The sequence below is a fragment of the Alligator sinensis genome, unplaced genomic scaffold, assembly GCF_000455745.1.
Source record: "Alligator sinensis unplaced genomic scaffold, ASM45574v1 scaffold61_1, whole genome shotgun sequence".
NCBI lineage: Eukaryota > Metazoa > Chordata > Crocodylia > Alligatoridae > Alligator > Alligator sinensis.
This window is the reverse complement of record NW_005841986.1, coordinates 1,297,028-1,313,110: the sequence shown is the minus strand read 5'-3', so window position 1 is coordinate 1,313,110 and position 16,083 is coordinate 1,297,028. Positions and strand designations below refer to the sequence as shown.

Sequence of the window (16,083 nt, the reverse complement as noted above, 5' to 3'; positions counted from 1 at the left end):
CGAGCCCCCCCCCCCCCCCCCCCCCCCCCGAAGCATCGTTAAGACATTTTATCTGAAGTGCTCAGCTAGTTGTGCAAACACCCACTTAAAGCCAGATCTGGTTCAGACTGTCCTGTTAGCCTCTCACGCTGGCAGCTCTGGTTTTCCCCACCTGAGTTACTGGCTATACAAGTTCCCATCCCAGACCACAGATTGCTCACAAGCTTGTGGTCACCTGTCCACAGTAGGGATTGCATGCAGACATGATGCCACCCTATAATGTCCAGGAAAACCTCCATGTATTCTTCTTTGAGAGTATCTGGACCAGTCAACTGCTTCAGAGTCTGTTGGGCTGTAACCAGTCCATCTGCTCATTTGTTACCAGTTGAGCTCTGGATTAGTAAGCAAATTTATCAGGTTAGTCTGGAGTCTTGCTTTAGGGCAAAGCACTGTCCTACTGAGACAATGCAGTGAAGTAAGACATCAGCAGGGAGAACTCCATAAGCAATCATAGCAACCATTTGTCCAAACAACTCCCAAGGATGAAAATTCCATATCTTCTAATATCCTATGAGTAACCACCCTCACCAGATCTTAATATCCCACCTAAATTTCCCTCACTTGCAATTTTAGACCATCATTTCTTGTCCTTTCCCCTACAGGAACAGAAATACAGTACTATTAAACCCATCTACTATTAATTGCATGCTTTAGAAAGAACAATGTAGTCTAGGGGTTCTCAAAGTGCAGCCTGTCAACCAGAATAACCTACCCTGGGTCAGAGGCAGGCACTTCTCCCTGCAGTGGCACAAGGAGCGCTACTGCAGCTTAAGTCCCATATCTGTGAGCCATATGTTGCCGACTCCTGGTCTGAACTATAAACTGGCAGAGGTTTTGTGTAGAATTTGGTCCTAAATGTAGCAGTATAAATTGTATCACTTTACTTTGTTTCATTTGGTAGTTTGCTGGTATAGCTGTGTGGGCACTGCATAACTTGCAACAAATTTAAGAGGGGATTAATTCTCTTCTTGTAATATAATCCAGAAACATGCACAGAATGATATTTTTAGTTTTTATTATCATATCAAAAGTATAAAACTGTACAAAATACAAAGGCAGATAGCGGCAGTGATTTTTTTAGCTGTCAAAACTGTACATGCTTACTCTTGCAGGGAAAGTATTTTAACGTACTGTTCAATTTTGCCATACTTTCACTTAAAAGCCACCTGCTCGTATCGGGTGTTGGGAAGTTTACATGAAACAGACAGGATCATTATCATTTACTTTCAAAGCGTTCTTCCCTGTTCTTAAAGGTGAGATCCACTGGTGAAAAGTGTCTGCACTTTTGATATGCAATGCATGGAAAGCTTTTGGGTGTTTTGGTGGGGATGGGATGAGTTGGGAGTTTCCTACTCAAGTTTCCTTAAATTCATGCTAGTGTCCTTTTGCTTCCTCATCTTGTATAGAGACAGAAAGGGGTTAAAAGCCTACTGTTCTGCCAGGTCTTTTTGTTTAGAAACATCAAGAATGTCAGGTCTGACCTTTGCTGCTGAACACAGCATCACAACAGCGTGCGTGAGGGGAGAGCCTTTTCACAAATATTAGCATTAGGAATAAAAAGGTTCATTTTTTGCCTTTTCATTGGCTCTCCCCATTCCTAAATTTGCTAGCTGTGACAAAAATTTAATTTTATGTAAAAGAAAAAAAAGGGGGGGAAGATTATTATTATTTTTTTTAATTATTTTCCAGGCCTCCTCTAAGTATCCTAAAAGGGTACAAGGCCCCTGTTTTCCCTTTGGAGAGCATGTTTTAATAGACAGTAAGAGTATTTCAGTGGTCTCAGTCCCTTGTCTCTTTGCTTTTGCAGATGTTCAGATTTTACTTCTAGCTATTTGCTAGTCATGACACCTTAACCTACCCTGAAGTTGCAGTGACCAGATCTGTATTTCTAATACAGGAAACAAGAAAGATTTGAAACACAGTCAGACCTTTATACAAAGGCGTGCTTATATATTCAATTTTTAGTTCACCACAAGCTTCTGTGTATGGTGCCTTCTGCAGCAAGTAGGATAAAGTTCCAGCCAGACAAACCTGCTGCCCAGCCCAGGTTAAGGCGAGTTCCACAAAATTCCAGGTATAAATTAAGTGCTTTTTAAAGTGTTCAAGACGCTCACTGAGGTGCTGTTAACTTTCCAAAAGTGATGTTCCAGCAGAGCCCATTACCATTTCTCTTAATAGGAGACAGCCATTCTCTCTCTTTTTTTCTTGTTTTTGTTTTTTATCAAAAAATCCAAAGCACCATAAAACAATTCTTTCCTGTAAAGCCACAATGTCTAATCATTTTCCAGCATTTTCAAGCTGTGCCTAAAAATGAAATAGCAGAACTGAGAAGACGTTACCTGCGTATTAATTTACATAGTCCTGCCGCCCCAACTGACCAGGCACAGTCCATCTGTACAAGAGATTTCTTTCATCTCAAATCCGGTAGTCATTTTGAGGTCTTTACTACTGACTTGCACAGCCTCTTTCACAGCTTCATGTTTATTGTGGGCTGTACGCTCCGGCAGCCAGCAGCAAGTTTCTCCGTGTAAAATGAAGGTGTATGACTGGGGTTGATTTGCTCATGTAAGTACCCAGTAGCAAGTCCTGTGAGTTTTCAGGCAGATTTATGTGTCCTGTGGCTGTTGTAAAATCATCAGTTTCCAAGTCTTCAAATGCTTTCACAGCGTCCCACAGTTTGACTGTGTTATCCATAGAACCTAAGAACAAAGTGGGGAATTACAATGTAGAGCCTTGGTCCTGCGCAGGGCAGGGTTAAAAAGCAACACACAGAAAAAGGAACATTCAGCAATGTTTTCCTCCATGCCCTTACTGAAGCCATAGCAGCAGCGAATGATAATTGTATTGAAATGATGCTGAGACAAGGCTGCAACCAAGTTGGCAGCAATGAAGGCTGGAAAACACTTTTTCTTCAGTCACTGCAGGACGGGCCAAAGCATTAACGCTTTACACCCAAATGGTGCAAGCAAATGGACTTCAAGTGCATTATTCGTAAGTGCATGTTTGCACGATTAGAGCCTTAACATGGTCCAGGGGTATCCAACTGGTGGCCTCTGGGAGGGGTTAACACGTGACTCGTGGGCTACTTCCAGCCACCACTCTTCCCATTGCTTCTAATGCTGCGGGGGTAGCTGGGGTCTGTGGCAGGGCAGTTCTATAGGACAGGGCCCAGTAAGCTCCCTGCTAGAGCAGTTGAGGGGAAGGGGAGAGGAGGACAGGGGCTTGCACGGCTCCCAGGGCAGCAACAGGAACAGGGTGAGGGGCTGTACACGGCAGGGGTTCTGGGAATCTGTAGGGTATATGGCCCCTGCGGCATACAGCCCCTGGCTGCCAGGAAGTTGAACAGTCCAATGCTACACCTTTCTATAGTTAAACCAGAGGAGCTGCTCTTCAGTCTTGACTGAATTCTGTTAGAGGCTCATTCTAGTCTTACTAGAGTTACATTTAGCAATGAATTTCTAATTAAGCTCTTGGGAATGACAGGAGATAACCTTGTGTCAAGAATGTATCCTATCTTCCTCCCCCACCAAGTTTCAAATCCTTGTGACAACAGAAACCAGTGATTCTCTGGGAAATCTGTAAAAACTGTAACAGGGCCAAAAAGTGTGCTTTATTCCTACTCTTGTTCTAGAAAATGACAACTGTTTAAGTAACCTTCAGTAGCTGAGAGCATCTCACGAGTAAAGCTTTTCAGAAGTCAGGTGCCCCCTACCACTTGAACATCCCTGGTCTTTATACATCCACACATCTACAAAAAACATGGATTTATAAGATTTACCTTGAGACGGTTTTAAAACATTTTTTTCCATAAAGGTCAGATGTCTTTTATGCCAGTCAGCGTCTAGAGGCCCACACACCCACTGACATGGCAAAGGAAGCGTTATCCAAACCCCACTGAAATAACTACTGAATTCTTAGACACTGAAAGAAAATTTAGCTGCAAACTAAGCACACCATGGACGTGCAGTGTGGTACAACCCCCCCAATTACTATCTACTTTCAGCAGAGGCTACTTTCTATCTACTTTCAAAGGTCTGACAGTTAGGGCTGGTTTCAGTTATAAAATACCAGATTATTTCCCATTCTAACGGTTTCTTAAATAAATTGCTTACCATGCCTCAATTCTAGCTGAATTAAGGAATCGTATACCCACTTACATTAAAATTAATCTAAATTTCAAAAATCTGGTAAAGTATTTGCTTTACAACTACAAAGTATTAACATTGCTAAGTATTAGTTTGATCCTTCGCATTGAGAAGGGAGACAGATTTGGATCAGGATCCCAGTTATATAAAAAAAAGCATGTCATTCCATTTTAGACTGTGTTTTTAACGGAGAATGAAAAACTGAACATTTCAGTAAGTTTTACCTGATGCTAAAATCTCCCCATCTCTACTGAATCTGAGTGCATAGATGGTGTCAGTGTGCCCTTTCAACTCTCCCACCATCAAACCATGGCCAATATCCCAGAGGAGCACTCTTCCATCTGTTGCTCCAGTGGCCAGGAATCTTCCGTTAGGGGAAAATGCCAGCGAATGAATTGGTCCCTGGAACAAAGTCAGTTGGAGAAGCCAAATTAGACAAGTCTACCTGCATCTATAAAGCGTCAAGCTGTATTCATTGCAAATGCTACCCTCTAAAAAATGTGCCAGGTATCCAGGTTGTAGCCCTATTGCTCTAGAGGCAAAGGCAATCAGGACTCGTCGTAGAGATGATACTTTTATTAGACCAACAAGATTTTTGCAAAATTAACGATTTTTTGTTGCAAAAATCTTGTTGGTCTAGTAAAAGATATCATCTCTAGGACGAGTCCTGATTACCCTCTAAAAATTAAGTGCACACAGACACACAAACATATAAATAAACTAGTCGTTCATCAGGAACAGAAGTTTATAAGGGAGGGAAGTCTGTTTCATGGGACAACTTACAATGGGTCTCTAAAGTAACAGGCACACACTTTCTGAACATTAAAAATTGTGAGTGAGAGAGTGTGTGTGTGTGTGTGTGTGTAGATCTACAGACATATATCAATTAAGTACTGACTATTGTCTTGTAGGAAATGTTAGTGAAATACAGTGCAGCTACCTTGATTCTACATCTGACACTCCTCTACCTTATGTCCAGTGAAGATCCTCACACAGTTCCCATTCAGAACATCCCAGAGTCGCACAGTTCTGTCTGCTGAGCCCGTAGCAATATAGTTGGAGTTGGGATGAAACCGACTACATGTGACATCAGCAAGATGGCCAGCAAACATACGCAAAGGCTGATAGTGATCCGTTGCCCAGAGCCTTAAGGAAAGCATTTTTTATAAAACTATAAAGAAATTAGACCCTTATTGAAAACATGATGTCCTTAATGTGGTGCTTGTTACCCAGGTACCTCAAGATGACCAATTTATGCAATTAGCAATGACTTTTAAAGCTGGGGTGGGCAAAAGGCAACCTGTGAGCTGGATACAGCTTGTCAAGGGACTTTATTTGACTCTGCCTGGCGCAGGGAACAGACTGGGCCATGGTCCGTGTGGCCCGTCCCACTGCCTCCGGGCACACAGTGGTGGTGCGGCAGCCGGACTCCGCTTCCCAACAGCCTCGGCAGCAGTGGCAACTCCTGGCTGCTGCTGCTGGTGTCGCCACCACAATGGAGCAGGCAGCTGGGGTCTCTGGAGACCAGCCTCAGACCCACGTAAGCAGGGTGCACTCAGGCAGGTGGATGCAATAGGGCTGTGGGTGGATGGGGAGCAGCGTCTAGGAGTGGAATGGGCAGAGCCAGGGCAGAGCCATGATCCGCTCCCCACACATTCCAGAGCCACACATCCGCTCCCCTGTTCCATGGGCAGGAGTGTGCCAGAAGCAGACCACAGCTCTGCCCAGAGCCCCTACCCCGCACCATCACTGCCCCAAGATCCCAGCTCCGAACCTACATTGTCACCGCCCCAAGATCCAGGCCTCAGCCCCACTCATCCCACTCCTGGACACTGCTCCCTGCCTGCCCGGGGCCCCACCCCATCCACTCCACTAAGTGCGCCCTGCCCACGCGAGTCCCGGGCTAGTCTCCATGGAGATTCCAAGGCCGGGGCTTGGATCTCAAGGTGGTGACAGCATGGGGCCAGGCCCAGAGGCAGAGCCACTTAGGGAGTTTTGGTGAGCTTTTGAGAGTGGGGGGAGAGGTGCTGACTCAACCCACAATAGCTCACCAACTCTCTCTAAGTGGTTCTCCAGCCCAAATAATTACCCACCCCTGTTTTAAAGGTTGTTCTTCAAGGGGAAAAAAAAGTGTCTCGATGCAGCCATTACAAAAGCAATGGAAGAGGTACATTGGTTTCTCCAACATTAAGGATCAAGGATATGTATTTTCCCATATTAACCAGATGGTTTGAAAGCAAAGGAACACCAGTTCTGTAAGAATAATAATGTCATAATACCCTCAGCTAACACTGCATTAGTTTTTGGTTTAATTTTTTTAACCCAAGTGTAATAAAATTCATTTCCCATAGCAAGATGAGAACTGGAAAATACCAGCCACCAGTATTAAGGGGTTAGTTTCTCTCAATATTCCAGGCCTCGGATTATTAAAAATTCCAATAAAAAGGCCTTTCAGGTTCTTACCGAGCCACTCTGTCATGTCCACCAGATACAAAGTAATACCCATAGGGAGAGAACTGCGTATCCCATACTGGATAGTTGTGTCCTTTATATCCCACCAGGCAAGTAAATGTTTGCAGACTCCACAATCGCACAGTGCCATCTTCTGAGGAGGATAACAGGTAGTTCCTATCAGAAGGCGAAAGAATACGACTTAGGCAGAATACTGGGAGTCTAGTGCAAGATTACTGGTGTGTCTTTGGGATAAGAACACCGTCCATTTACTGGGATTGTGCTGCAGGGTACTATATGATCTGAACTCTCAATGGGCTGAGATATACCCGATTCAGAGGGAATCCTACTGGGACACTTACTGTGAAGAGGGACAAACCATTGCTTATATTCTATTCAAATTTGCAGTACTTGTCTATGTGAAAGGAAGCATGTCATGATTAGGGGTCCAGTTCTCTGTTCAAAACAAAAAGCTATTGATAAACCACTGCATGCAACTGTTCAAGAACTGGTTTCAGAAATGCCACCCTTGGCTATATGAAAAGATTCCCATAGAACAGGGGGTACTGGAGAAGGCCCTAAGGGACACGCACGGGCAGGCAGAGACGGAGCACCACCACGCACCATCCCGTGCAGGCACCACCCGCCAAGCTGCGGGAGGCAGGAGAAGGTCTTACGTGGCAGCTGCCATCGCTCCATATCTAGCCACCACCACCCCTTCCCCCCACCCCGCGTCATCTGCCTCAGATAACTAGAATTTTTACATAACTGGCACCTGATATTCCCCATTCATGCTGGATAACAGGGATTTTACTGTATTTAAGAGACTACGAGATTACCATGATCACATATCTGGAAAATAAAGGCTTACTGGAGGCTCTAGTGGGAAGCAGACTAGAAATGCATCAATAGGTATAAATGCTAACAAAATTGTTCATCTCTACATTACCATAATGGATATAAATGTTGCAATGATCTGTCTCCCTTTTACAGTTTGCTTATGCAGTTAAAATCAAACTTAAGATAAGGCTTTCAAGTAAGAGTTTCCTATCTTAAGTCTTGAACCTGCCAGGTGCTGAGTGTTCTTAGCTCCTACTGACGTCAAGCTACACTGAAGATACTCAGTAACCACACAACACACGCATGAGCCTCAAGACATCAGGCCCTTAAACCCACCTGTCATGGCTTCTTATGAAACACATGAACAAATTTCATCTCAATTTACGGAAGCAGCTGCTTTAAGAATTAGTTTCGAGCAAGAAACATCTTATTAGAACTCAAGACCTCCTCTCCAAGGCAAATTTTAAATTATATTACCTATCAGGACTGAAGCTGGTACCATAGACGGGTCCACTGTGACCATATAAAATCTTCAGCTCACTTGCCGTCTTCTCATCCATGATCCTTTCCAAGACATCATCTGATTCTTTGTCTATGAGACTGAGATCTGTAAAATTCCAGAGGTTCATAGTTGCAGCAAATATGCAGATTTCACGTAAAATGATTGCCAGAAGCTGAGCACATTTACTTATATTTATGCAAAAATAGGTACATCTTTTAAGCAGAACATACGTTTTTTATTGCTGTTCTCTGCAAGTATGAAGCGAAACAAAAATCCTTCCTGAATACTGGTTGTCAGTTTGAACACTAATACCAAAATATAGAACAGCAGGGAAGCTTAAAAATCAGATGTCAGGTTTTAAACTTGAAGTTACATATAGCTTCAATTGAAGCTATTTCCTTAGGACTACTGTAAAGGAAACTGCTATAAAAGGTAATATGAGCTTAGCTATGAAGGTAATTCAAGAATGGAGTGACAGGTTCTTCATATCAATCAGCAATATACTACCCTACACATCAGTTGGGAAAAGATGCTGTAGATCAGGGGTGTCAAACATATGGCCCATGGGCTGGATCCGGGCCGCAGAGCAGTTCTATCCAGCCTGATAAACTACCAGCAGGCCACCAAAAGTTAGGGGACATGACCAGGGATGAATGGCCTGCTGCAGAATCGGGCCCTGATGGACATGGCAATCAGCAGCAGGACGCCAAACAAGGGTCAGTGCAGCCATGGTCACCCGCTGGCCGCTTTGTGTGTCACCACTGCCATGGTCCTACCTTGCTGGACCCTGCTGTGTGTCCCATGCTGGAAATGGAGCCGGAGCCAGAACTACCACCATGGCACAGAGCACGTGGCAGGAGCTGGAGCTGCCATCACCATATGCTCCAGGTCAGAGCTGGAGCTGCCAATGCTGTTTCCTCATGTCCCAGGCTGGATTCAACCCGCAAGGAGCCCTGCAGCCTGGATCCGACCCGAGGCACAAGGAGAGTTTGACACCCCTGCTGTAGATGAGCATTCATGTACATACACCCATGTTTTCAGATTTCAAGAACTTATGACTGCTATACACCCAAGAGCTGACACTGGCCTTCAATCTATAGGATTCTTTTTAAGACCTCATTCTGGTATCATCACAAACTGCGTGCTTGAGAAATCTTCCTCTGTAGCACAGCTTCTCTACAAAGCTCTCCAAAATACTATTTATTTATCTCCACAACCCAGAGGTCCTAGGATTTACAAACTCTGATTAGTCATTCCAAATACAGATTGTTATTCAGCGAGAAACATAAGCACCTGTTTAAGTATCTTGCTGAAATAGGGCTACAATGAAACTACATTCCCTCATCAGCTGTCTAGTATACCTTCTCTGTTCTGTAACTGTCAGACTACAAATTTCTGGAGATGTTTTTGATTCTGCTCATTATATACTACTACCAAAACAAAGTCCATCCAAATATAAAAATGGTATGTTATTTGCTTTATAAGTAGAAGCCAAACTAACAATATCCAATGAGTTAAGAAAGCTGCCCTGCAAAGTTACCTCTCTCTGCACAGGTTGCAAAAACATAGAACTCTATCAGAATTAACACTTAGGATGAGCGTATCTTCTTGCCTTCATTACCTGCTGCTGTTTTTACACTGCGTAGCTTTTTTGGTGTCACAGACCACACTCTGACAGTGGAGTCAGCAAAGCCTCCTACAATCATGCTAGAGTCATCTGTGATATCCACTGCAGTAAGACCCTGTACACAAAAAAGTTACTTATTTTAAAAGTTAATGAATTTTTTTAATTACAAAGTTCAAATACTAGAAAATCCTGTAACCACCCTACCTTCATTTTGTATAAAAAAGGGGATTACCTTAAGACAGAATGCATAAGTATTTGAAAACCTAGCAAGTAACTGCTACAAAAAGTTATACCATTTAAAATAAAGATATACATAACTACACTTATTTTAAAAGACAAAACAGCAAAACTGTTCACAAACATTCCATATCTACAGCAGGGGTGTCAAACTTATGGCCGGCTGATCAGATTTGACCCACAGAGCTGTTCTACCTGGCCCGCTGGCCTACTAGAGGGCCTCCTAAAGTTTGGGATGGGGGGGAGGGCGGGGGGGAAGAGGGACAGATGAAGGAACGGCCTACTGCAGAATTCAGGGCTCTTGGGCCCCAGTTGACATAGAAAATTGGTGGCAGAAGGGCAAGCGAGGGTTGATCCAGCCCTGATCACCCTTCAGTTGCTTTGCCCATGACCAATTGCTGCAGTCCCACCTCCTCAGCCGCTGGGCCTGCCGCTTTATGTTGGACCTGCTGTGTGCCCCACGCAGGAGCTAAAGCTGCTGCAGCAGTATAGGGCATATGGTGACAGCAGCTCCAGCATGGGGCAGGGTGCAGAGCTGCACTGTGTGCCCCATGCCAGAACTGCTGCTATTGTTGTCTTGTGCCCCAGGTTGTAGCCAGAGCTGTTCCCACCACCACTGTGTATCCAGCCTGGAACTACCCCAGGCCAGATCTGGCCTTCAAGGAGCCCTGTGGTCTGGATCCAGCCTGGGGTGCAAGGTGAGTTTGACACCCCTGATCTGCAGTATTCAGGATTCACTACATTAGGAAGAACTGCCCCCTACTCACATGCTTAGAACAAGTCAGAGGAACAAAAGATACAGCAATAACTAAGCAAAACAGGCAGTGGAGCTAAGGTGGTTTAAGAAAGCCTTCAGTTTCATTCATTTGGACTTTGAATCTAAATTTTTCATTGCATTATACCTAACTGGAAATAACTACAGAAATGGCTTATTCCAAATAATAATTTTCTGGTACTATGAGCATATTTTCCCTTAAGTAATCCCTGTTATGTATGTTCAAAAGACTTTTCAGTTGGGTCAAATTAAGATATACAGGTGTGACCCAGTGACTGTAAGTTTATGGTCTTAAGTGCCAAGAAAATAATTTCCGAGAAGGCAAAAACTACTATGTAATAATGTTTAATCCCACCCCAGCATCAAGCCCTAGAATTTAGGGTAACACCTTGATAGCCTGATTTCCTTAAGCCAAATGTTTTATGGCCTCCACAGTCATTTCTGACTCCTTCTCTTATGGCACCAAAGCCACCTTTACTAACCTGGTAAGCATTAAGGAATGTGTAGAAACAGATAGAAGGCAAGCAGTCTGGGCCAAGACGCACACGCTTTGTGGCTTCCTTTATGTTCATTGCTTTATCCAGCTTGTCAGAGTCTTTCAGTTCAGGAAGAGGAATTCTACAAGAAATGGAGCAGGACTGCCTTAAATCACATTAATTTGTGATGGCAGCACTGTAGGATTGGTACACTGGAGCATGCTTGGCTGTGGTCCATGGAGCCAAGGACTGGGATGGAGGGGCCTCCCATGAAATGGAACCATCGAATGAAGGAACAGCAGCAATGCCTGGGTATATCACTGCCAGAATGGAATGTAGGGGTAGAACTTCAAACAGTAAAAAATGGGGGGTTGGAAGGACTGACCAATAGGAAACAGTTCATTTAATTTGATACATATAGTTTAGATTACAGGGGCGGGCAATTATTTCAGGTGGAGGGCTGCTTACTGCATTTTGGCAAGCCATTGAGGGCTGCCTGACAGGCAGCCAGGGGCAGATAAATATTAATTTTCTAAAATTTTTAGGGGCCCCACGGGCCAGATAGAATGGCCTGGCAGGCTGCATCCAGCCCGTGGGTCACATTTTGCCCACCCCTGGTTTAGAAAATGAGGGGAGAAGATCTCATAATTCTAGGAACATCTGAGGGATAACCATGAAGGAGAGACAAGTATTGCTGAGCATGAAATGAACAAGCTACTGGATAATGCAAATAAAATTTTGATATGAAAACAAAGGGCACACATCAAAAATCTTCCCAAGGAACAGGTGTTTTGGGCCACTGGAAACATCTCCTAAAGAAAGTAACAGAAGCCTCATTTAAAACCAGACTAAAAAACGTAGCAGAGATATTGAAAAGCAAACAATCCAAAATTAGCAAGAAGCAGACCAGATTTAACAAGTTACCTGTTCTGCGGAGGAGCATTCGGGTCTTGTTTTTTACTTTTTGATCCCACGCTATCTTTTTTCGGTTTTTTCTTTTTTGGTTTTCCTTCCTCGTTCTCCCCTTCTTCGTCTTCATCATCCAAAGGGACTTCAATTTCTGGCTCTTTCAATAAGCCAAAGAAAACCTGCAATCCAATTTAGAAAGTCACATAATAAAGTCTGCATTATTTTACTTTTTAAAAAATCATTTTTTTAAATGGAACAAGTTTAACATAAGCAGCAATTTATGAATATCAAGCTTGTTACAAAAAAGCAGAGTCCCAATTTAAAACCACTGTATTTGATATTACATAACTCACTATTATTTAACATCAGAAAAGCTAATGGCACTTTATCATGCATCAGCAGATGCATGACGAATAGATCCAAAGAGGTGATACTTCCCCTCTATCGGGCGCTGGTCAGACCGCAGTTGGAGTACTGCGTGCAATTCTGGGCACTGCACTTCAAGAGGGATGCGAATAACCTGGAGAGAGTCCAGAGAAGGGCCACTTGTATGGTTAAGGGCTTGCAGGCCAAGCCCTACGAGGAGAGACTAGAGAACCTGGACCTTTTCAGCCTCCGCGAGAGAAGGTTGAGAGGCGAGCTTGTGGCTGCCTATAAGTTCATCACAGGGGCACAGAAGGGAATTGGTAAGGTTTTATTCACCAAGGCGCCCCTGGGGGTTACAAGAAATAATGGCCACAAGCTAGCAGAGAGCAGATTTAGACTGGACATTAGGAAGAACTTCTTCACAGTTAGAGTGGCCAAAGTCTGGAACGGGCTCCCAAGGGAGGTGGTGCTCTCCCCTATCCTGGGGGTCTTCAAGAGGAGGTTGGATATGCATCTAGCTGGGGTCATCTAGCCCCAGCACTCTTCCCTGCCTATGCAGGGGGTCGGACTCGATGATCTATTGAGGTCCCTTCCGACCCTAACATCTATGAATCTATAAACATTTAAAGGGTTTGTGATTTCATAGACATTAGGGCTGGAAGGGACCTCTGAAGATCATCAAGTCTAGCCCTCTGCCCCAGGGGCAGGAAGTCAGCAGGGGTCATAAGATCCCAGCAAGATAAGCACCCAAATTTCTCTTGAAGGCGTTCAAGGTAGGTGCTTGAAACACCTCTGGCGGCAGTCTATTCCAGACCCTGGGGGCTCGGACAGTAAAAGATGTTCTTCCTTGTGTCCAGCCTGAAACGGTCATAGAGGAGTTCGTGACCATTTGACCTTGTCACCCCCTGGGGCACTTTGGTGAACAGACGTTCCCCCAGATCCTGGTGAGCACCCCTGATGAACTTATAGGTGGCCACCAGATCACCTCTGAGCCTGCGCTTTCCAGGCTGAAGAGTCCCATAACTCTCATCATGATGAAGCCTCTCATCATACGGCCTGTTTTCCTGACCTCTGATCATGCACGTGGCTCTCCTCTGGACTCGTTTGCAGTCTTCAACTCTCACAAATAACAATCCTGAGAGATGCTGATCACCCCAATTTCCCTCACAACATCCCTTCGAATCCCTATGGTTGAGATATAGTATCTATATACTACTCTTGATATTTTGAGAAGCTACAACAGTATACAAATAGTACATTTTCATAACAACTACCGGAGATGGACAAACTATCTTTTTTGATACAAATGAGGGGGTCCGACTTGCATTCAGTCCGCTAAATAAACCTGTCTCTTTCAGTGGCCAGAGAGGTTCTTCAGAGACCAGTTACAAATGGTTACTTATCTTAATTTACGTGCAGAGGATAAATGTGCCAACCTTTACTGTTATTGTCCCAGGTATGTTGTCAGTTAGGCTATTCATATTCAGAATCCAAGACTGCTTGCTCTATTAAGGCAGCTGACAAATTTCTCTACATGCTGCAATTGCTTAATAGTGTGAGAGGATTTGCCTCATACCTTTGCTTTATTTGCCTCTCGTTTTGCCTCTCCAGCCAAGCTTCCCACCATAGCATCTATCTGCTGTTTGCTGCGGGGCATTCCATCAAAGATGTCGATGTAGAGATGCTCCTGAACAATGTTCCAGATCTGATTGTTCTGCTTTTCCTGCAGGTGTCTCTTCAAGAGCTGGTAAGAGTCACGGGAAATGCGCAGCACAAATTTGCTTGTTCGGAAATCCAGCATGGTCTCGTTCCCTTTCATGTGTTCCTTTTTGGTTAAGCTGGATAATACACGCAGGTCATCCTGGTAATAACACTCCTGATCTCCATGAAACCTATTGAAATACAGTTTTAGTTTAAAACATGAAGTACCATTTGTTATAGTCATAATATTGTACACATACTCATGGATTTGATACTCCCCCCAAAGCAATTACATATCCCTATATTTCAGGGATACAGGTTGTAGCCATGTTGGTCTGTAAGGCAAAAGTAATCAGAACTCTTGGGGAGATGATATATTTTATTAGACCAACTAAATTAATTTTTTTGCAACTATCTAGTTGGTCTAATAAAAGATATCACATCTCCAAGAATTCTGATATCTCTTTTGGTACTCCAGGGTACTTAACAACTACATATGAGATCATGTCATAGCTAAAGTGCAACTGTATGCAGCACACACAACACTACCCAACAGTTATAATACAACGTGTGAAAGGTATATGACCAAAGGAGAACTGTAAGGAGATTTTTAGGTAGGCGAAGTGTTATTACCAATATTGTTGGCCTGATCACTAAGACTAACATCCTTTCCAACCATGCTATAACATATTTAATTCCTGCCAAGCATCAGCCCAATGCATTGTACGTTACACTGGACTAAATAGTCATCATTACTAAAATGATTAATCATTTCAGCATAGTTTTCATACTGGAGTAAGCATTTTCACCAAATATGCCTTTTAACATTTTCCAATTGTAAATGTATTAATATCATTAATATTCAGCGCCAACAAAATTAACCTAAGCCTGGGGATACAACGCATTTTATATTGACTGATAACATTAAAACACTCATGGATGGGAATATTTCACCAATGTGTGCAAAACTATTTTTACTTATCATAGTTTTCTGAGAAAAGTGATGCCTTGGGGCTGCATTATTTCATGCTTGGTCTAAACCAAGGGATAGGGATGATCCTGCCTCAGGCAGGGGGTTGGACTAGATGACTTCTGGAGGTCCCTTCCAGCCCAACTTCTCCATGTTTCTAAACCAAAAGATGAATTAGACTTCAAGCGGTCTGGCAAAAAAAGACAAATTAAGTTACTTTTTCATTCCTCGTAGAGAAATTTGAAACCTGGGATGGAAGCTTACAAAAAACTTATCCTTTTCCCTTGTGTTTGATTCTCAGTGACGAGCTGCCATGTTATTTTAATACATTTTAACATATGAAGATAGCACGTTAAGAAATTCAGGACACAAAGCAAGACTCCCGACTACAGTAAGTTCCCTGCTTCAATAGTTATATCAACGCAACGATTTATTACTCTTATCTAGACATATTTTAGTTGTGTTAAACATAAGACATGTAAGGTAGTTCCCAAAACTCCCCAATGACCACAATTATAGGAGTGTTTTTTCCCCTGTTCCCTGCCTTCCTTTTGCTAATAAAGTTCTCTCTTGTTTAGTTAAATCTGTAGAGAAGAAGGCATCTGTATAAACAGAAGGCAAACTCAGGAGTGTAAATGCCTTACTTCTCAAAGAAAGACTTTGCTTCACTCTCATGTTGATTGTAGACCAACTCCAAATACATGTGCACAAAAAGCGGATAAAACAGCTGGGATAATTCGGCCCGGTGACAGTCTAGGGAGCACTCGATGAAGTGTTTCAGTCCGCTGTAGTATTCCTCGTACAGCGCTGGGTCACCTTGTTGGTTGTAGGCGGACAACACCGCGCTCACGTCCGGCTGGTCTTCGACGGCGATAACTCCGACTGCAAGTGACAGGCACGCGAGAAAATGTACGTGAGAAAAATTGGAAAGATCGAGCAAGCGGCGGAAAAGACGGAGCAACGCGTGGTTTACTTGCCTTTGGCGGGTGGCGCGGCGGCGGCGGGGCTGGCGGACGGGAGAGCCGGGCCGGTGGGGCCGGCGGCA

General features: G+C 43.7%; 1 protein-coding gene across 1 annotated transcript; it reads right to left on the bottom strand.

Moving 5' to 3' along the window:
- Nucleotides 1-1,037: 1,037 nt before the first annotated feature.
- TAF5 (TATA-box binding protein associated factor 5) lies at nucleotides 1,038-16,082 on the bottom strand (the record flags this gene model as incomplete). The annotated part of the gene is made up of 11 exons (XM_025201216.1): nucleotides 1,038-2,738; nucleotides 4,409-4,586; nucleotides 5,153-5,330; nucleotides 6,648-6,812; nucleotides 7,953-8,082; nucleotides 9,599-9,719; nucleotides 11,099-11,234; nucleotides 12,017-12,180; nucleotides 13,944-14,259; nucleotides 15,683-15,920; nucleotides 16,016-16,082. Coding segments are annotated over 11 exons (1,911 nt in total), but the record flags the coding sequence as incomplete, so codon positions are not given.
- Nucleotide 16,083: the final 1 nt, after the last annotated feature.